Source organism: Pagrus major, chromosome 9 (assembly GCF_040436345.1).
Source record: "Pagrus major chromosome 9, Pma_NU_1.0".
NCBI classification, from domain to species: domain Eukaryota; kingdom Metazoa; phylum Chordata; class Actinopteri; order Spariformes; family Sparidae; genus Pagrus; species Pagrus major.
Genome location: NC_133223.1, coordinates 32,976,867 through 33,000,449, shown reverse-complemented (window position 1 = coordinate 33,000,449; position 23,583 = coordinate 32,976,867). Strand labels below are relative to the sequence as shown.

The following is a 23,583-nucleotide window of genomic DNA, read 5'->3' as shown; positions in this document are numbered from 1 at the left end:
TCTTGTTTGAAACTGAGCGAAAAAAAAACAACAACATTCAGGAAGATTTTTTAAATTATTTTTTTCAGAATGATTTTTTTCTTGTATGAAACCAAATTAAATGTTTAATGACTGGAGTCAGCTCATCTGTATGATTTATGAAAGGCTGTAAATGAAGTCTTTTTTCTTTTTTTCAATGAACTTTATTGAAAAAGGTTGTACATACAAACAATTGTACATAGAACAGCAGACAGGTGCTCCAATATATATATATATATATATGTAACATCAAAAATAAATAAATCACAATAAACTAAGGTTATTATTAGTAATGTCAGTAAACTTAAAAAGTAGGGAGGATAATAAATTAAAAAAATGAATAAATAAAATGACAGGAAAAGGGAAAAAACAAACAAAACAAACAAAAAAACAAGGAAGCAGAATGTAAATACATTATTCTTCTCTGAAAAACCTCTCGTATATATCTGTGGATGTGCTGCTTTGTTTAGTGTCAATTCGTGTAAGGGATTTCATGTTAAACTCTTTAAACTCATGCAAGAAACTTCTAAAGTTGGGTGGGGTTTTGGAGTTTGCCTGTAAATGAAGTCAGTGACAGCTCTCTCATCATTATCCTCACTGTGAGTCCTGATCATGAACACTAACGCCTCTACAGGAAGGCCGAGCTCCTTCAACATCTGCCGGACTGCTGCTGTGTGCTGCAGCAGGCTGAGGGTAGACTGAACAGGCTGAGCCACAAGGCCAGTGACGGTGTGGGGGTGTAGCTGGACTCTGACGGGGGTGTCAGAGAGGAGGCTGCTGTCCATCAGAGAGCAGGATGTTGTCCGTCAGAGAGCAGGATGTTGTCCATCGGAGAGCAGGATGTTGTCCATTGGAGAGGAGGCTGCTGTCCAAGTTGCATGTCATCTTGACTTGGACAATGGTTCCCATCCACTCAGTGACGTGGTGGTCAGCCACAGGAGCACATTCAGTACCAGACTGATCCACAGGAAATCATTCCTGCCTGTGACCATCAGACTGTTCAACTCCAAGTGTCAGACACTCTGAGTCAACAGGACTCTGGACGCTTTGTTCCTCTCTAATGTGCAATAACCCATATTTCACCTGTAGCATTATTTATTACACTGTATATCATTATTATTATTATTATTACACTGTATATATGGATATATTCTAGGAGAATGTACATTTCTTGTATTTGTATTCTGCATATTTCTGGGACTTGCAGGCCGAGTTCACTGTAACTTCACTTCAATGAATAAATAGTGTTTACCTATCAAACTTACATCCCAGGCTGAGGGACACCACTGATACTGTCGTGCATAATTTGAGCACGTGCAGCAGTCAGTCTGATCGTACACACCAGGAAGTTTCCCGTGCGCACGAGAAACGTTTAAGTTTTGGGGGGGTTTTTTGCAATGCAAATTTCCTCGTGGATCATCAGCTTCAAATCAGAACAACTCAAGCTGTCACATACACTGATCAGGTGTAACATTATGACCACCTGCCTAATATTGTGAAGGTTCCCCTTGTGCAGCCCAAACAGCTCTGACCTGTCAAGACCTGGACTTCAGACCTCTGAGGGTCCTGTGGTGTCTGGCACCAGGGCGTTTTATAGTGGATCCTCTGGGTCCTGTATGTTGGGGGGTGGGGGCTGCATGGATCAGACCTGCTCCAGCATGTCTTACAGATGCTCGATCAGATTGGATCTGGGGAATTTGGAGGCCCGGTCAACACCTCGGGCCCTTTATTGTGTTCCTCGAGCTGTTTCTGAGCAGCGTTTATGTGTGTCAGGGCACACTGTCCCGCTGGGGGGCCACTGCCATCGGGTAGTGTTGTTGTGATGGGAAGTTTCCCAGCAAAACATCACATTGTGATGAGATGATCAATGTTATTCACGTCACCTGTCAGTGGTTTTAATGTTGTGGCTGATCTGTGTTTGCCATCATACATCAACACCGAGGACCTCTCTACTGCAGACAGCCAGTAAACACCATGACAAGACAACCATAAATTTTGGCTTGTCATGGTATTTACACTGATTATTTATGTTGGTCATGGTGGTGGTCACCTCCCACAGTAGCACACACATATGTGCAGCTGTATGTGTGCAGAGTTAATATGTCCTCCTCCTGCCTGTGTGGTTTTCTCCGGGGGCTTTATGTGTGAACCTGAGTGAAAATCAAACTCAGAAAAGAAAATCTATTTTTTACACCATATATTTTTTCAGGAGATTGTTTTTTTTTTCACATGTGAATCTCAGAGGGAAAAAAAAGAAGAGACATTTTCTCACTGGGTTTCACACATGAAAAACAAAAACAAAGAACTGAGTGCGACGCCTGACTTCAGGTCTCCTGTCAGCCGGTCTAATGTTTTACTGTCTGTTATCACCCGACAGACTGAAACAAGTCTGCAGGGATGTGCGGGGTCGAGCTGCTTCACTGTGTTTTCTTGAACTGTGTGACTTTTGGCAAAGATCACATCCATCCAGGAAAAAGAAAACATCACGACAGGACACAGAAAACACCAGCAGAGGGCGACACTTACCATCAGGAGGGTTCAGCTCAGTCCAGCACTGTCTTTATTACAGAGGAACAAGTCCAGAGTCAGTTTGTTTGAGACAATGTGGACTTTGAAGCTGCACGCAGCCATAAACTGTAATAGCCCTCTGGCTTCAGTTTAATGTTTAAGCCAACCAACTGAAGCCAAAGGCTAAATTAACCTGAAGTTGACGGTTTAGGTGTGTCTCACTGCAGCCAGGCCTTCTCATGCTGGTCTTTCACTTTCATTATGACACAGATGCCAACCAGTACAGACCAGTCACCCTACAGTGAGGCATCATAGTTACTTAAAGACTCGTCTTTAAAATCCTGTCACTCTCCGAACAGACACATTTTTCATTCATTCACATTAATATGTAGAAATCTGTCTCCACTCTGACATTAAAGAGTTTGTTTTGGTATATTTTTTGTTTATTGACCATGAATCCATTTATAAAAGCAATAAAATGGGGAAACAATAAAGGGGCTGAATGTTTTATAGGCGCTGTAATCTGACGCTAACCACAACGCTTTGTGGGCGTCTTTAAATCAACCAACACCAACGAACGTTTAGGACGGAGACAAACGGGCTGAGAGCCGAACAGGTGCGTCCTGACAGAGGGAGACCGAGTGATCCAGTCATAAGTGACCAACGTCACACCTGACCTCAAACATGTCTCGACATCCCTCTTGTGATTTCAGATTTGCTCTCACTTCCCCACACTAAATGCAAATATACGTACACACACACCACAAGAGGGAACTGTTATGTTTATTACGTAAATAAACACTGCTGTTTGAATTCTGACTTTTTCTCAGAGACTAAAGACTAAAAATGAGTTAAAGTGACAGATCCTGTAACCTCTGGATTCATGTGAGAGCCTGGAGTAAAATCAGTCGCGGTGACACCAGGGTTTGGTATAAGAAGTGATTTATTTCATCTTGATGATTGTCCATTAAGATGGGCGCAGTAGACGTGAGAGTTGATGAGACGTACACGGACATCACCACTGCTTCCACTCACTTCACCAGTACACAGCTTCACAATATGTTTATATACAGTTTCAACAGACGTTACAACAGACGCTGACGGGCAAAGATGTTGAGGCAACGCAGACTGAAGTTCTGCAACAAGAATGAAACTTCAGGAAATTAACACATATTTGTCTTCCTGACATTTTCCCATCATATTCTACACGTTCTGCCTCAAAAAACGTCCTCCATACATCGTCGCCGGGCAGATTCAGGAAAAGGCTTTGTATGTGTTGTTATAAAGCAGATGGAAGTGACGACAGTTGTTTCATTAACTATACGAGTCCACAGAGCCGAGGCAGCCGTCTCCACGCTGCTTCCATTCACAAAATATCATTTCCTCTCGGTCTCTGTTGAAGGTCAAGTCACAGGATGAAAGATTGTGATGAACATGTGAGGTCAAACTTCCAGGAAGTTCTGCTGTGACGACCCAGTTTCTCCCTCCAAAGCATAAAAAACAAACATGAAAGATGAACACAGCTGGCACTGAAGACGTTTAGAGCCACTGGATAAGAAATTAGCTCTGAAACTTTGTTCACAATTCTCGTTTCACGAATCTTTTTCTCAGAATTCAGACTTTTTTCCTCATAATTCTGAATTCTCGGAAAGTTGGAATTCTGAGAAAAAAGTCTTGTAAACAAAAAGTCAGAACTGAAATGTTTTATAGTGGCTCCAGTCGTCCTCCGTAAGTTGGAAATCAAAATGAAAAACAAAAACAAGGAAAATATCTTTGATAGAAAACAAATATAACCAATATGGCACCAAGATTCTATAAGAATCATAAATAGAACGAAAATGTTTTCTCATGCTCGTGTTAAAATTAATCGAGCTTCCCTCAGAGACGCACAAAAAACTTTGCTTTAATAATAGTGACTAAAGAGTTTGATTAAATCAAGTTCTCTGCTGATTCGATGAAGACCAGAACCAAAACAACAGAAATAAATTCCTTCTTACTTCCTTCGTTTAAGTTTCAGACTCCGAACTATTCAAGTATGAAGCTGGATGGAAACACCTGATCCGACGTGGAGGCGTCTGCACACGTTTGGGATGGATTGTTCCTGTTAAGGTCAAACTACCCTGTTAAAAGTTTAAAGTCCTTCAGAGACGTTTCAGCAAAATGTTAAACAGCACAACTATTTTAAAAATCACTGCGTTAGTAGGTAACAAAAGACGTTTACCAACAGGAGGAGAGCTCAGAGATTATTTTTTAACTTTTTAACGTTCTAGTGGTTTTAAGACATTTACGCAGAATTCCTACATATTACGTCTTTAACTGGCAGTGACCAGCACTGCCTGGGTGCTGCTGACTTCTCCTGCGTCCTCCTTAATAAAACCTTCATGGAGGAGGATTGACTGCAGGACTGTTGGATCAGACTGTGTTAGTTTTAGACAGCTGGACATGATTAACTGAGATCATGAGCTCCCTTTTTTCCTTTTAATCTACATGTTTTGTGGTTGCAAAACGGACCAGACTCCACTCATCAGGGCCTTTGAGGAGAGTCCAAGGGAGTCGGTCCAATAGGTCACCTCGACGGACAGCTGTGACACGGATGCAATGGCAGCGACGGGGCAACTGTGACTGTCAAAGTTGCGTCCACTGAAAGTGTTTGTTCTCGTTACTGACAGGCTGAGGTTGTTATTCTACGTGTCTGACAACATTACAGATACGATTCCTACAGAGCGACCTGTCTATTAAATATTAAGATCCTTTTTGTAACCAGAAACACAAGTGTTGCTCGAGGAGACACCTCGCTCTGAAGTCTTGTGAGAGGAGAGTCGTTGCAGGAAGACGACGATGGAAACACGAGTCAAAGTTGGGGAGAGGAACCGCCAACAAGACGTTATTCTTACATGAGGCAAATAAAAAACTCACATCTTTGAGACTTCAGAGCGAGACCTTGAACGCGACGTGTGTTTCCGGTCACAAGACGGATCTTATTATAACTAAAAGGTGTCTCTCTGTAGGAATCATTTCTGGAACGTTTTCAGACACTTAAAAAAACAAAAACCTTAGTACGTCAGTAACAGAAACAAGCACTTATGACAGTTCAAGTAACTCCAAAGGATTTTACTGCAGCCACTGCAGCCGTGTTATGGCTGCCAGCTGAGGAGATCTGCCCAGGTTCAAAATACTGGGAAATTCCTAAATGTATTATTTCAAATCATTTCATTTCATAAAATGTTTTCTTTGCATTAAATCATTGACCTAATTATTTGCTGTGGAAGTCATATATTGTTGCTTCAAACGCGCACAGATTCTGTAATCTTATTTCTTCTTGCAGTGGCTAAGATCGCAAACTTTAAAAACATTTTAATTTATTTTAGATCTGCTGTGATCGATTGTCTTCCTCAGCTGCCGTAGCGTCGTGTGCAGGTGGGTGAGGTTTGGCGTCTTTTTAAGGCTGCAGCTGGACCGTTCCAGAGCCGATGAGTAGAGCGAGTCTCGACAACGGATATTCAAATTGCAGATCATCACGTGATTCACAGACACTTGAGATACTTCCAGGAAGTTGTAAGCGGCCAATTTAAATACAGAGCGAGAGAAGTACGATGTCTGACGGTTCGTAGTTTTGACATGATTTATCAACTGATTGATCGACAGTACTGAGCTGCTAGTATTTGCATCCAACTTCCACGAGAGGCTCAACGACCATTACTGCAATAAAAAAGGTCCAGTGGAGTAAACGGAGATGACGCAACTCGCTCTACTCAAGGGCTCTGGTACCTTCACACCACATCCACTGTTGGAGTCAATCACTCTGAGGTCATTTTATTTGACTTAGTCTGCTAATATTAAATGAATGTTACCTAATTAGCACCTTTAAGCTACTTATGTTAACTCAATAAAGCAACATGACAGTAAAACGTTATCAATAGACTTCAACAGTTGAATCCTCTCGGCCACAGTCAGGCAGATTAGAGTGACGACTGCAGGCTTCAGACAGTGGCTGATCGGAGACGAGATGACGGGACCGTACAACATAATTAGACAGTGCTTCCTGGTTGGCAGCAAATTAAGGTCAGATGAGGATGCGCGTCCTCTCCTCGTTTCACAGTGACAGCTGGAGAAAAGGCACGCCGCACATTTTCCACACCTTCCTCAACATCATCCTCCCTTCACGCTCCTACCAACGAACGTCTTTTGGCGTGCGAGCCTTCAGACACACATGTCTACGATGCCCTCGTCTGTGATCAGAGGTTGACTCTTCAGCCCTGGAGCCATGTCCTTCATCTTCACCTGCTCCGAGTCGAACGGGCCCTGCCAGGAGGTCTCGACCAGCCCGGAGGAGGACTGAGCGCTCCTGGGCTGCCGCAGGCCGGAGCTGCCGCCTGTGGAGTAAACGCCAGAGTCTCCACTGCCGCTGCTGTCCTGACGGATGTGTCTGCCACTAGAGACATGAAGGAGAGGGTACGTTTAGTCATTTGAGCTGATAGCATAACAGCAAGATCGTATTAAATGCTCTGAAGAACATAAATCTACCTGTTGTCCGGCTCCAGGCCTGATGTGGGTGACGGCAGGGCCTCAGGGGGAGGGTTGTGGATCTCCAGGACCGGTTCTGGACAGATGAATCACCTTATCGCACAAGAGCTCTGATTCTGAGTCCGGGGTGAGGAGGCGAGGAATGTCAGAGCCCGGAGAGTCACAGAGATACTGGAGGAAGAGGAGAGAGACCGAGTCATTCGTCTGCAAACAATCAAAGGTAACAACTGTAAATCTGAAGATGCGGCGGCTTCGTACCGTCTTGAAGTGTGAGGGCAGCTGGTTGGAGGGGCAGAACGTGGTCTTGATGGTCTTGTAGGTCCTGTAGAAGCCGAAGATAGCCAGCAGCACTAAGGTGAAGCAGAACAGCAGAGAGCCCAGGAAGTACAGGAGGATCTGCCACCACGGTGTAGCACCTGTTAGTGTGTGAACACACACACACACACACACACACACACACACACACACACACACACACACACACACACACACACACACACACACACACACACACACACACACACACACACACACAGACAGACAGACAGATTAGATTAGATTAGATCATATCTGAGCAGAGCTGCAAGTTGTATTCATCTTCTTTATGCACTCACACAGGTACACAAACACTTCTCACACTGCCACCTTTTAGCGCTTTAGTTGATTTTCAGGGGATAATAATAATAATAATAATAATAATAATAATAATAATAATAATATCCATACACAGTGTAGATAATCTGGAGATTACGTCGCCTGTGTCTCGGCCAAAAAGCTGCACTTGAGAGGAACTTACTCTCCATTTTACAAGTTGCGGCGGAGGAAGACTCGAGACTGATTGTTATGAATAAGCAGCCATTTTTATACACCACTCTTCATCTTCATCTCAGCGCTACTGAGCACACAGCCGGTCCTAAATTGGCCAAAAAGCCACCAACGACCCTGACACTGACCGTTAGCTGACTGCCAGCCTGGTGCGTCAGGGCCTCAGTTAGAGTCGAGATACCAAAGTTGTTTGCACTCCTGATCAAACACAAAAGAAATGTGTGCACAGAGAAGCAGCTACGTTTTATTTCTTTAGTGTCATTTTAAGTTCCTAAAAATAGGAAACCTCCTTTTCCATTAAATGATAACAAATATATTTCTTCAGAAGTTCACAACAAAACTTTTCTGGCCTACGTGCTCGACCTGGTCACAGCAGAAAGTAGTCCAGATTAATTAATCTGAATGTTCTTGTGAAATATTTGGTTGTGGGAGTGAAGCGGAGACGATACTAAAGAAATGTATTGTTTTTCAGCTTCAAGCCTTTTTTCCTTCCATTTTACACACTTCTGTGTGATGTCTGCCTCTGCACGTGTCTGCCTGCTGCTCGCCCACACGCCTCCCTCTGTCTACTGACTGGAGGAAAGAGACGGAGCCCACCAAACGTTTGCTGGTGGTGCTGCCACGTGGAAAGTTGACGGCTTCAACCGCCACCTGTGTGTCACGTCTCTGGTAAAGACATTATGACTCTGCTCTCCCAATCTTTGATCATCTTGAATGTCACATATTTCATATATTCTGATCTCAGCCTCAGGACTTTTGATTTGGTGAAGGTTGCAGATATTTTCAAAATAAAACCCTCACCTCAACAGCAGACGTTTGAAAAAAAGATCATATCAACACAATAGGATCCTAGTTAACACTTTACAACTCTGTACGGACTCTGGCCGACGTGTTATGACCACTTCAGGCGTGTGAACTGCGTTACCTTCGGTCTCCATGCACTGCGGGGAGGTGAAGCTGCTGCTCTTGTTGTAGAAGTCGGAGCGAGACTGGACGCTCACACAGTACAGAGTCCAGGGCTTCAGGTGGGGCAGCGTCACCAGGTTGGCGCTGCTGCTCAACATCTGGGCTTCTGAATCTGAAGCCTGAGGACACAGAAGAGATTTAAAAAGTTGGATGTGTGATGGATGTCTGTTTAATACTCAGCTGGGTTTTGTTCTTATCCACTCAGATGTCCATTAGAGTCACTTTATCACTTTGGTGCATTGGCATCATAAATGTTTGGACAGACACTGTTTGAGATTATCGGCACTCCCTCGATACGATGACTGATGGTTGTCTGATGTGGTGACTGCTTGGTTTGTTTGAAGCACATTAACAACAGATCAGGTCGTATCAAATGTCAAATGTTGGCTCTGCAGACGAGGTAAGACGCACTGAGAGCATGTAAACAGGTCCCTCATTCAAATATCCGTATGTGAAACGACAGCCTGCAAAGACCTTCAAGCAAACAGGTGTGGCTCTCAGATTTGCTTAAAACTTTTCCACAGAGCAATGTTAAGATGTGAAGATTTCCTGTTTCATATGTGCTAAATATATGTGAAATAAAATGATTATTGAGTGTTTATGAATCTAAATCCCTTTTATTTTTGATCACTCACGCTGCGCTTGAGGGCAAATTGGCTCCCTGGTTTATTAATTGGTTGGTTGGCTGGTTGTTTTTTTAGTTGTCTGGTTTGTTTGTCAGCAGGATCACACAAAAACTACCGAACGTATTTCCACCTAACTTGGATGGAGGAGGTGTCGCAGCCCAGCACTTTAACTTTTGGTGCTGATCCAGATAAAGAGACGGATGCAGGTTTTTTTCTCTCACCTTCTTTAACACACAAGAGGCTGTTTTAAAACATCTTTGTTCCTTCCTCAGGGAATAATGGACGGCTCTTGATTTAAAAATGGATGGAGAACAGTTTTAAACAGTCCCAAATAAAAATCTGGAACTAGTGGATTTAAATATTATTTTAATCATATATTGGATTAGGCTTGATTGAATTAAAGGCGACTGTTGGCAGAGGTATACACTCAACTGAGTGCCACCCTAGTTTTGAATGCATTGCTACGTCTCTGTAAAGGATTTCCTTGTGTTTGCATGGTGCTCTATAAATAAACACACCTTGCCTACTCAAAAACAAGAATGAGGAAATGGGCAGGATTGGATTACCCTTCACTGAGATAATACATTTTTTCTTCTGTAATATTTTAAGTACTAATCTCTCTGCAGCGCGTGACTCATTTTCCAAGCCTTTATTATGATTACCGTTTTTGTTTTTAATCTTTTGTGTGTTGTGGCCTTCATCCAAATCACCTGCACACTCGTCAGCTGTGCGTCAGCTCTGTAACCTGCAGCTTCCTCATCAAACCAGTTTAAAGTTCCTGCATGATGCTTCAAAAGGTAAAGCAGCTGGCAGGAAATCAGGCCGATTTCTTGCGTGAGATTCGGTGCCTTGTAGCACAGACAGGAAACTGCTCTGCTCGGAGTTTAAGGCACAGATCAAAACCACTAAACCAACAACACTCACAACAGAAACAGACACCAGGTGCTCTGCTGCTGCACGCTCACAGGCTTCACCAGGTGTTTTTAAGGACCGAAGACAAAGTGGGAAGTGTGAAGAGGAGAAAGTGTCGGGTATCTTCTCTTCTGTAAACTGTGAGAATCTGTCCTGCTGTGTTTAAATGAAGTATCTGTAGAGGAGGTATCACTTAACAAAAGGCTTCTCATACAAACAGCAGGCATGGCTTCCCTACCTCTGATTCTGTGGTGCCTTCCCAGTAGATGATGTGGAAGTACAGCTTGTCGAGTTTATCCCTCATGGAGATGTTGTTGCTGGTCAAAGGGTCGGAGATGAAGACGTCCAGGTCACTTCCAGCAAGAGCAAGAGCCACTCTGCTCGGAGGACCCACAGCAGCTGGTGGGAGATATTAGGGAAGACATTAGATCCAGCAAGAGAGAGATTCAGGGTTGTTTCATCAATTTAAAATGTAATAAAGTAGTTTCACAACATCATCATAGAACTGAAACAAATATTTGATTGGCAACTCTTATTTACTGTGTTTCGCTGAGAGAAAACATGGCAAACCAGTTATCTCAGAGATCTGTCGTGAGACGTGACCAGCTGATTGTTTATCTAAGAATCACCACACCTCCTGATTGTTTACTTCTACTTTTCCTTGATCGTGACTGTACTCAACTCTGCGGTTTTGACAATTCAGAACTGCACTACTCAAAACATACGCAAAGGTTATCATTTTCCTGGCATTGTTTTCTCACAGCTCCGTTTACATCACTTTGTGGTTGTTCACTCTGTTGTTCAGCTCTCTTCTATCACCCTGTCTGTCTGTCTTGATGGTTTGTGGTGCACCACACGCTGCCATCAGCTCGTGTATGAAACATCTTTTCCTATAACCTTTAAGTATCTCCACTCGTCTTCATCTCATCCCCCTCTTTCTCTCTCGCTCACCATCTTTATCAGGGCAGAATTCCTTCTGCACCCAGTCCGAGTGATTCCCGTTCAGGTTGGCTCGTACACGAAGCACGAAGATGCCCAGGTAGTGCAGGTCGAGCTCTGTGAGGTCACATGACCTGTTGGGCTTCTCCTCGCACGCCACGGACCAGGTCGCTTTCTTCCTTGGAGACCTCAGCTTGTACTTCCTGGAGGGAAGAGGAAGACAGCACATGTAAATCAATGATAATGGTAACTGAAAAATACTGATGGGAACGCTTTAGATAAGGCAGCTGCAAAAAGCACAGCTAACTGTTAATTAAAGCAAAGTAAAGAAGGTAATAATCTTAATACAGCAACAAAAAAACCTCAGTAAAGGTTAAACAATGACATTAATGTGTTTGTAATGCTATAATGAATTTTTTTCATAGGCTTTTATTTAAGGTTTATATCTACAGTCAACATTTGAGCCACACAAGGGGAGTTTGTTGGTTTATCCGGTGCTTACAGAAGAATTTCAACGCTGGAAAGATGATGCAGTGACATGAATATGATTTGAAATTGGTGCTACATGATCAGAGGAAACAGGGCTGTGATATTCCTATTTGCTCTAAAGGTAGAAAGCCCACAACAACCACAATGCACTGCGTGGCACCGGACCAAAAAAACACTCCTGCTAATGGGTTTACTTACAATAAAACGTCTATTAATCTAAAAACTAGACGGAAGTCTAAGGTGGTTCTGTAAATCTGGAATTAAATCTCATTTGAGTTGAACAATCTTTTTTTTTTTTTTTTTAAAAATCATATTGTGATAACTTTTACAAATATTGCAATTTCACATGATGAGTCATGATTTTAATGGGAATGGTAATTTTATTATTTTATCTTCACTGAATAAAAATATATAAAAATGATTGACCAGTGATTTTTGATGGAGTTTGGACCAAACAAGCATCTTCCCTTACGTCAGGAGAACATGATCTGTTGGCCGACGCATCTTTGTAGCAACACTATGTTTTATTTAAAGCAGTATGTCGTGACACATTTAACCTTTATCAAAAAAATACAATCTAAACCGTTAACCTGAGATGCTTTAAAGCTGAATTTTACAATTCCTGGAACTTTTTCAGTCTGAAACGTTGCACAAGAGAAAGATGTCACAAGTTTGGTTATCTTCTCTTCCAATCAAAATGAAATGTCGGCCACACTGCAGCTTCCCAGCACCATATTTTGTCACGCTCAGCTTGCCAAGTATGAGGAACTGCGGGCTACAGGTCAACTATTATTTCCTCGATTCCAGTGAAGACTTGAATTACATTTTCACTCGGAACAAACAGCATCATAGTTCTTCTGGAGGACGGCTGCAGCTCTCAGTGCATTAACTGGAGCCGCCAGAGCTCAAAAGGAGTTTTGTTTCTCAGCAGACTGAACTGGACTGACGAGTTTACAGCAGCACATCTGTTTCTGTGAGGCTGCGATGAACTTTATAGAGAAAATCTGATTGTAAAAAAGATAAAAGGTGAGATCTTTAGCAGTCATGGTGAAGTAAATGTAAACTGGACAAAGCGTCGTCAGTAGAGATGCACGGGAAGTCGAGCTTTTTTGGCTTCATGTGCCACTGAGCAGCGTTCACAGGACTGAACCGGGCTCCTCCTCCGACGCTGTGTCCAGGTTTTAATGTAATGTCCTCGGTCTGGACTGGGAGCCTGGAGCTACGGGCAAGTATTAGTGTTTTATTGCTAGTACGGGGGGGGGGGGGCTTTGGACCAGGACAAGCCAGTAAGCCGGGTCAGTGAGTGAGCATGCACAACACCAGAGCCCTGGAAACAGCTCATCTAAATGGAATGCAGCCATCGATATTGTTATAAATTTCACTCTTTTCCTGCCGTGCCAGGTCAAAATGTCTGCTGTGAAAAGCATCTATTGCTCCAGAGGGAAACATCTGACCTCCTCTGAGCCACGTCACTAATGTTGCAAAATACTCCAGAATGGAAATAAACCAGGCAACTCATCAATAACCTCAATGTTTATCCAGAATGAAGTTAGAGGAGCAAATGTTTAACTAGAGCTTCGCAGATACAAACTCGTGTCATTAAACTTGCCGTTTTCCCTCATGTGTGATGTTTGTATGTGTGAGTGAGACTCACGCAACGTATTGTGTGGTGAAGGTGACGTTGTGACTCGCTGCTCCGCTCTGGTCCCAGTCCCAGGTCAGGGCGTAGTTGGTGTTTATGGTCACCATGTCCACGTTCTGTGGTGCAGCCACCTCTGATCCAACTGAAACAAACCCAGAGGAAAACCACATGACCACACACGCTACAACAGCATTTCATCACTCAGTATATTATATAATAGTGTCGTCATCAACAACATTGATGTTAAGCTTCTATTAGCAACGACTTTCCTTATTGACTAATCAGTTGATATTTATTAAACCCAAATTAACTCAACGTATGATCCTGTATGACTCAGAAAAGCTAAATATTCTGACATTTGAGAAGTTCTGTTAGTTAGTATTCGGCTTTGACTAAACGACAGCTGTTTAATACCAAATAATATAAGTTTATCATGAAGTAACTATTAAAAAGTCTATTTACGGAGGAAAGAAAAGAAGCAACAAAGAGTTTATTCCTTTAGTTTGTTGAGACATAAAAAAGATGATCAGCCAGTGAAGATCTTTCTCTTCACATTAACATTTCTTCAACAAAACTACAGACTGCTCCTTTAAGGATACTGATTTTTATCCATTTCACACAAAAAGATCAAAACCAACAACATGTTGACCCCGACACTAACGCCGACTCTTTCTGACGACAAATATACCTGAAAACTCTCAAATACACAGTTTCCTTTTCACAAAAGGCTCGACAATTCTCAAAAACTGAAGGTTTCAGCAAATGTGACTCAAATATGAGGAAATAGTGCGTTTTGGGGGACAATTAATCTAACTTTGCTGCTCTAGTGAGGTTTTTCTGGTGCCTGTGGGATCCAAAACAAACATGACACAATGGAGCCCTCTGGCTCAGAGGAACAAGATATTTCAGGCACACAACACGCAGGACAAAGTAACACATCACCAGACATCCTCTAACAAGTTTGTATTTTAAAAGTAGGACGACAACATGCAAACCAGTGTTCTCACAATACTGAAATGTGTAACGTTGATACATCGAAAAACGTACAACTTCTCTTTTGTTGGCTTGTAGCAGAGAACAGCAGAACGACTGCAGTAAACATGATGTATTAATACTGCAGAAAACGAGTACTGAAACTGCGTCCGTTTATAGAAATGATGCGTTTTGAAAAACAACACTAATGCAGAGACGGCATTTATGTCCGTGTGAAACTTCATAACGAGAAGAGACAAATGAGAAAACACTGGAAGAGACGAACAATAAAAACCTGGTGGCACGAAACAAACGCCAAATATCTCCTCGTTTAACATTTACAAGCATCTAATTTATGGTTTATTACACTGTAATGAAGCTGTCAGCAGATAAAAGAGCATTTATAAAGCGTTAATGTTAATTATATCAATGTACAGTTTTTATGTCATATGAAAATATGTTTTATATTATTACAACTGTTTTATTATATTATTATTTGTTTATGCAGCAGCCTCCACTGATGACTGCCCATGGGAGAAGTTATGTAATAAAAACATTTAAACTAATTTATAGTGTGTTATAAACCACTGTATATATATAAAAAAGTTAACTTATTTTGTACAAGAGGTCTTACGCAGTTTAAAAACTTCTCTATATCTAAAAAATGTAACTTATGTTTGAAAAGCTTCTTTGAAAACAAAAGTGAATGAAATATTCACGAGCATCTTCACGTTTCTGGATTTTTGCTCGTTTGTCTTTTAGAGAACCGTTTGGAAACATTAATTAAAAATGTTTGCGTGTGATTCGATCCTTTGATGCTCACAATCTAGTGAGCGAACTCAAAACCCTAAAGACAAAACACAGAAAGAATAAATGATCAATCTCATTCAGATTAATTAGGTCGGTAAGAAAACCAAAAGGAGAACAGACAGAGAGGAAAGTGTGTTCATCCCGTCTTGTGTAATATTTCACCAGCCGAGAACGACCACGCCGAGAGTCAAGTTACGTCTGCAGCAACGATGTGGCCTCGAGAAAGAGGAACGAATCACAGAGGAAAAAAAAATCTGTGAACTAATTTAGTCTCTTTAGACACAAACACACCTGCGAACAGACACAAATTAATTCAGTAACACCTGTAGATTCAAAAAAGGGGGAAACCTCGCGAAAAGAGATGAAAGACGTTTCGATCTCCCGCATGACTGAAAAAAAACACCCAGTGAACAAACACAGGAAACATTTGAGGGGAAAACTCTGGCAGTTTTGGGGAGGACGCTGGCTCGGATCGGCGCTTCCTGTGTGGGTTTGTGCGTGGTTGTGCGTGGTTGTGCGTGTGTGTGTGTGTGTGTCTCGGCTCGTTCGGTCTCCTGTGGACTCTGAATACTTTCCTCCCTGACTCAGTTCCTCTCATTGCTTTACTTGTGCAACTCTTTATTATCCGTCCATTTCACAAAAATTTCACAACCACAGAGAAATTTACACTCCACGTTACATCAAATGCTGATGGTTTTCCTTCTCAGGCTTTATGACTCAATAACATCACAGCCCAGTCTGAATGTTTGAGGCCTTTGAGGACAGACGGATAGACTGTTGACACATGACTCAAACTGTGTGTACACACTAAAGAAATATGCAGACGCCTTCTCCCTGTCAGATTTATGGAGCTTCATGTCCACATGGTTCAGTTTATAAAACTTGATCATTTCTACTACAAGAGCTCAGCTTCAACCACCCTTTACACATCGAAACTTGAGCCCCAGCGACACTCAAAGTGCAATTTGACCGACTGCGATGGTTAACAGCAACACGACCCAACGATGCTACTTTCAATTCTAATGTCCAAACCCCTTTATGAAGTAAAAAGACTACTTACAATTAATTAATTACAAATGCTTGCTTATGAAATACATTTAAAAAAAATACTAAATATTGGTATTGTTGTTATTACTTTGTCTTATTTAGTTTTTAGTTCAAGTATCTTGGTGTTTATCTGTTCGTTTACCTCCTAATGTGACCTACTCTGGTTTTACATCAAACATAAAAAGTGGTCAGACCAACCAACCAACCAACCAACCACCAAACCAGCAAATCAGCATACAAACCAACCAACCACCAAACCAGCAAACCAGCAAATCAGCATACAAACCAACCAACCAACACACACACCAAGCATGATGTTGACAGAAGCTCTGCAATTTATATGTCGTCATTATTTTTGTCTTATTTAGTTTATCGTTCACGTATCTTGGTGTTTAACTGTTATTTTACCTCGTAATGTGACCAACTCTGAATTTACATCAAACATAATCAGCGGTTCAAACAGTTTCCTACTGGAAGCACGTCCAACGTATTTCATGACATCAGCCGACTGTCATGCTTCAAGTCATTTTGTCTCAAAGGTCACAATCAGCCAGTGTTATCTGGGATAACAATCATTCTGGAGCAGCTTGTAAAAGGCATTCATTTAGTTGTAAAGACAGGAAGTTACACAATCGGGGAGATCCTGAAGTACTCACAAACAATGGTGAAAGGTAAGCTTTTATGTGTTTAATCGGACATTTTCAGTCGCTGGTACACGATAAAAAAATAATCCCTGTTATTTGGGATTATGATTAAAAAAATAACTTTCACATTTTAAGCGAGTATGTTCATTTAAAATAAATGCACACAGTTAAAGGTCAAAGTTGCAGACTTCAAACTGAGTTTTGTCACACTAGATTTTTTTTTTTTTACAATCCCATAATGTCATCCATTTTATCAAGACAGTTACAGTAATAATGACAAAGTGAAAAACACTTCCACCACCTACAGTTTATTTTTAACCTTTTCAAATCTTGAAAAACAGGATTATAATTCATATGTACACACAGACACGTCACCAAAATACACATCGTTTTCCTGTAATGATTGTGACTAATAATTACTACAAAACAGGGGCAAAATTCACAGTGAGTTCTGGTTAGTACTGAAGATGGAAGCTTACTAAGAACCCGAATTCGCTAACCTGCCCTCGACTGTGGGCAACAGATTGTTCTTAGAAACTCCTCCCCGATACCACAGCACTGAACCTCAGGGTACGAAGGTGTGGCACACCATGCTGAAAGAAACGGCATTAACGAGTCACACAGAGAAACATAAAGTCAGTCAAACTGAAAGTGAAACAGTGACTCACATCAGGACAAATCAGGAGCTGCATTTGACTTTTAACAGCTCAATTTCATGACATTTATTTCATCGGGTAAAGATCTTTTGAGTCCAGCGTGACAATCACACATAAACTAGACCCTGATAAGAAGACGACCGACTCTTTTCCAACACAAGTCTTTGAAGATCTTTCACATCTCAAATGTGAAAGATCTTCAACAACTTGTGTTGAAAAAGGGGTAAAAGGGGAAGTTTTCCCAAAGATATTACTGATCCAGAGAGAAGAAAAGGCCTCATCCTCTCATGAAAGTGGAACATAAAATACATTTGACAGCCATAATTCTTGGCTGCCTGACAGATGATTCAGTCTAAGGTTTGTTTCCAGGTTTAAAACATCGAGATGCTTGGGACTTGTTTCCACTCGTCATGAATGATTTCCTCCGTCACAACACCACAACTTACACAAGCCTTCAGAAATTCCTGCACGCGACCGAAACACTTTCATGGCCGACTAACTCTGAAAGACTCAATATAAACTGACTTTACTCTCGCTAGCTACAAAGGCACTCAGTGTAGAGCTCGTACCTCCGCCAAAGGCCCAACTCTCCCCTCCAGACACATTGAAGTGTACTCACTCATAGATATCATCAACATCCTTGTATTTTTCCCTGAGAACTTATTGAAAATGTCAAAAAACAATTAAAAAAAACACACAATGTTAAAGAAAGTGAGAAAAAAGTGCAGGATCCATCCTTTTATCTGGATTCACACCAAAAGTTAATGGGGTCTTTTCAGAGATGAGACACATCCTCCATCCAAGTTTCACAGAAACCCGTTCAGTAACTTTTGTGTAATCCAGCTGACAAACTAAGCAACCAACCAACCAACAAACCGGCGGACCAACCAATAGCTTGGGCCGATATTAGATTATCGAATATCTTGATTTTTTATTTTTTTTACAAAAGCTGTTATAGCATCTGCAGGCTTTTATTTTGGAAAGCAAATACAAGCTGATCAGTCCTGGCAGTGGTGGCAACACGTGTCCATGTTTGGTGAGGGGGCAGAGAGACCGGGCCGGCTGAAGTCACTACAGGTTAACTGGTAGCAGAAGCAGTAGAAGCCTGTGTTACAAAAAAATCTGGATCCTCATATCTGGATCAGAACAATGTATTAAACTGAGCCTCGTTAAGACAACTTAAGGAAATCAGGAAATGTACCAGTGGCATTTTAACGGATAGGACAAGTAAGTCCTTAAAACCTACAAACACAAAAAGCACCTGAAAACATTTAGTTTCAAACATCATTGAAGAACCATAAAAGCAGAATATTCTTCTTTCTGCACGCAGCCTAGGGCTGCACGATAAATCGAATTTTCATCGTCATCGCGATATGATATGCAAAAGACTGCCTGACACGCGATGAATAAGAAAAATCATTTTGTTTACATGCACCGTGAGCATGCCAACATTTAGCCTATCAGACGGAGCCCTGTTTACAAGGGCCAATCAGATGAAGCCCCAGCTAGCCGTTAGCTACCCTGACAAAATTAATCGGCATCAGTTTGGTGGTGATTGCCAGGTTATGATGGGTGAGGGAGGAGAAAAAAGTGATGACAATGGTCGACGAAGGCCTTGTGGTGAAAAGAAACAGCACTTCTGCTATATGAACTTATTTTGGATTCAGGAGAGACGACGTTGTAACGTGGGCTGGTGAAGGGGAAGGTGATGGTCCACTTTAGTGCGGTTGCTCCGGTTACTCAAGAGACGGCAGGCAACATGTGGGGGTTTTTATTCATAACACTGACCGCACCATGCCAGGTCTCTACGGCACTAATGTTACAGGCATACATGCAAATGAACACAGGCCGAGGTTCTTCTACCAACACTTCACAAAATAAAGACAAAATAAAAAGGGAAGTCTTCGCTCTGTTAGCGGTATCCTTTCTCATGAGGAGCGGAAGTACACCTGCTCTTCTTCATCGTACAGGTTACATTACCCACTAAACAAAAGGAGGCGCCACCTGGTGCCGCTACATTAAATAACTGACTGTTACAACGTGTTACAATGACAGGTACTGTGTGAGCACATCGGCACATCTGGGAATGTGGTAACAACCTAACAAAGTTAACATGCTGGTTTTCTTGGCCAAGAACTTGCGTTAAGGGAATAACTAAGGTTGTAACTTGCCCTAACGGGTAGATATTTTTTCCTGATTTTATTTTCTCTTGATTTAGTGGGCTGGCCCTACTCTATTTCAGTTTGTCCCTCATACTACAGATCTCTGCACCTTGTTAGGCAGAGTCAAGGGCCTTGATGATTGTGATGAGAGACATTACAGTTAATTTAAAGTGCCATGTTTAATTTATATTTATTTAATTATTTAAGTTGTTTCCACCTGGATTTTTTTATTTATTTCAACTCTGCATGGTCAGAGATGTTTTGGTTGAGTTTACAAGAAAATGGTTTAAAGGGAGCAGGGGAAATTAAACTTTAATTTCATATAGTTATAATGTCTTATTTAAATTAATGTTCTGCTTAATTGGTTGGGTATTCATGTGCAGTTTGTTCAATAAAAGCATGTTCGAAATAATTTATTTCATTCTTTATTCAGTGGACATTGGCTATTCAATGTTTGGGGTCTATGTTAGCAGTGTACCTATTAATGCGGAAACACTATTATTAACTGTATAGTTAATAATATGCAAACTTCAATATTTGTTTATTTATCGCAAGTTATATCGTCATCGCAATATTGAACAGTGTTATCGCACATCGCAGATTTTCCTCATACTGTGCAGGCCTAACGCAGCCTCTTCAAAATTGTCCATTTTGGCATCAGCTCCGGAAAAGATAAGAAGTAAGAGCCAACTCCCAACAGCTCCCTCTTCAAAACACACAAACACAGATCATATCACTCCTACTGATTCTTAACTCCAAGGTCAGGACGAAGATATCCCCATACTTAAAAAAAAAAAAAAAGGAAAAAAAAGGAGAAGACAGTCTCGAGTTAGTCACGACTGTATTACAGTGTACTGAAGAGAGGAAGTGGAACAAGATCCAAAACATTTTGTTTCCAAACTAAAGAAATAAGTCAGCCAGGAGAGCTCTTACCAAATCAAACTCGCCTCTTAGTTTACTGACTTTTACCCTACGGTGGACTGAACAGCCTTACGTATTTGCCTTAACTGGGAAAGGATGTGAGCAAACAAACTTCACAGTCATTTCCACAGAAAAAATAATGGCCCCCGTGTCAGTCATGTGTTGATCTGTAGAAATGAGGAACAAACTCCAAACTCCAAGGCTAAAGCTGACGCTAATATTAGCTGACCACACGGCTGGTGGAAGCAGATATTCAACAGAAGAAGGCTTTCATGGAAGAAGAGACCCGTCAGATACAAGAGCAGCTGGACGATCTGCCAAGATGTAGCTTGGTGTGTTATAAGAGAAGGGATCGTGTTTTTATACTGACATTTTCACCTCGTTTACACCTCGACGTCTGTTTGCACACTGGTTCCAGTGCAGCAATTGCTCGAGGAATTTTTTAAGAAGAAAATGTCAAAATTCAGCTTTTTTTCTTCTTTAAATGTGATTATTTTCTGGTTTCTTTCCTCTTCTGCGACAGTAAACTGAATATACTTGGGTTGTAGACAAAAAACAACATTTTAAGAAGACATTTTACAGACCAAACAACTAAATCGGTTTAATCAAGAAGATAATCAACAGAATAATCGAAAAATTCAAATAAGTGTTAGTTGCACGCGTCAGCCTGTATCCAGACATATTCACATGACTGTTAATCAGATGCACCGACAGCTGGCATCAATAAAAACACCTGATGGCAAATAGTCAAATTTTGTTTCCACATTCAAGATGCAAATAAACACATGCATCGCCTCCGTTGTATCACACTTTATTCTGCATGTTTCAGGAGCCAATTTGCATGAACTCACAAAACATTTTTGACAAACGGTTGTTTAGCGTGAGACAAACTGACAGATGGATGGACAGACACATGCCAGGAGACAGTTGTTGAGGGCTGCAAATAAACGTTTTCATTATTAATCAATCTGCCAATGAGGCCAGCACGATACGGTAGAAGAAATATCATACTGTGATTATTTTGACAGATATGTAATGATGGGGGGGGGGACAATCAACAAACTAAGAACCCTTATATCAGACTTCACTGTGTAATATCAGGCGGACGCGTCCTGTAGACTTTGCTTTTGTACCAAGCAGCAAAAGGGATGTAGCAGGTTGTGTTCGTGTTAAATTGGTCTGACTTGACATTGCACATGCTCACACTGCGATGTCGATGTCGACGATGCTCATCACCATTTCTCAGCGCCCCGAGCGAGGACAAAGACTCGTCATTTACTGTCACAGGTGACAAAGAAAAGCAGGAAATCTTCACATTTAAGATAAATCAGGATTACTGTCATTTCTGGGTACTTTCTCGAAAACCACTGATTACTTTAAACCTCCTTCCTATTTATATTATTTTAAACTGCACTGTTTGAGAAAATAAAAATGCCTTCACCCCTTGTATTGCCTTAATTATTCCATTTTCAACTTTAGTTTCAGTTTAAACGTGAGCCAGCGTATTCGACAGAGAGCAGGCTGGGAGATCAGGTACTTTCTGCTTCTCTGAGGACATCGGACAGAGCTGAGCGCACGTCAAGCTCGTTGCCAGCAGCAACTTGTTCAGTGCCTTTGAGAAAACAACAATGAAAACAAAACACGGTGTGCTTCCTTCAGCTGTTAAATATAATGAAGTTTATTTACGCAAGACTGAATTTGCGTACTGAATTTATACTTTTACACCTTAATATTGGACTTTCTACTCAGCTACACTTGTCTGACAGCTTTATACCCTTTCTTCTATTTCTAGATGTATTGATGTTGTACGCATTGATCAAATGCTCCTCCGTAAGCAAAATAAACTCTTTAAAAACCTTCTTGGATCTGCTGGAAAGTGCATCTACAAATCTACAAAAACAAATTGTTTTTCTGACTTTTTACAGACACCTGATTCTCACAGGAAAGCCACAATCCACACATTTGACTATCTTACAGGATATGATGCTTTGCTGTGGACTAAACCAGCCCACAGTACATAATGTGCTCAACATCTACAGCAGTAAAATGCATCATACACATTAATGCAGCAGTAATAATAATAATAATCCAAAAATCATCAGATGTGTAAACACATTTTCTTGCACAACAATAATAAATACTTTCACTTGATGCAGGATCTTTTTTCTTGCAGGAGTATTTTTTACAGTTTATATTGCTGTTTTTCCTGAATAAACTAGACAGACTGTTGCTTTCCTCTCTCCTAAGAGAGGAAACTGAGAGTCCAAACACGCAGGGGGCTTTTTGCAGTCACTCCCCTGCAGCGAACCAACATGATGCAGTCACACTGTGTTTGGCTGCGCGGCTAACAGTAAGCTAGCAGTCATAAACGCGTCTGACGCTTCATTTCGCCAGACAGATAACAGGCTAATACGACAAAAACTCACATAAGACGAGGCTTTCTTATAAAAACGTAAATCTACAGTACACTGGTGGCAAAAACAGTAAACGGCGGGTGTGTAGCAGCTTTGCTAGCACGAACACAGTCAAAAGGACAGAACTGCTACACAAACGTTAGCATGCTAACTCAGCTAGCAGGACGGACTCACCGGCGCCGGAGAGGAGGCACAAGAGGAGGAGGACGGTGGAAACAGCAGCGGACATGGTTGAGGTGGATGTTTCTTCGAGGTGCTGACAGGTTTTCATGCGCTCATCGTCTCATCGGCTGAACTCAGCTCGACTCGCCGCTCCGCTCTGCGCCGATGTGACAGCGACAACAGGCGAAGAAGAATCACAGCATCCGGTGGCGCTTGTCAAAATAAAAGCCGGGTTCTTCTACTCCTTCTTCTTTGAATGCAGCTCCGGTAGCTGTGACACGTGACTGCTGCCCTCCAGCGGCAAGACGACTAAAATACATAAATACATAAATAAATAACCCTATAC

The 23,583-nt window shown here is 41.6% G+C and overlaps 1 protein-coding gene across 1 annotated transcript; it reads right to left on the bottom strand.

Annotated features, from left to right (window-relative positions):
- Positions 1 to 3,451: 3,451 nt before the first annotated feature.
- On the bottom strand, positions 3,452 to 23,385 carry il10rb (interleukin 10 receptor, beta). The gene is given in 9 exon segments (XM_073473218.1): positions 3,452 to 6,958; positions 7,051 to 7,139; positions 7,141 to 7,221; positions 7,309 to 7,466; positions 8,801 to 8,960; positions 10,618 to 10,778; positions 11,331 to 11,521; positions 13,462 to 13,591; positions 23,250 to 23,385. Coding segments are annotated over 9 exon segments (1,299 nt in total). The 5' UTR covers positions 23,347 to 23,385; the 3' UTR covers positions 3,452 to 6,726.
- Between the last annotated feature and the right edge of the window lie 198 nt (positions 23,386 to 23,583).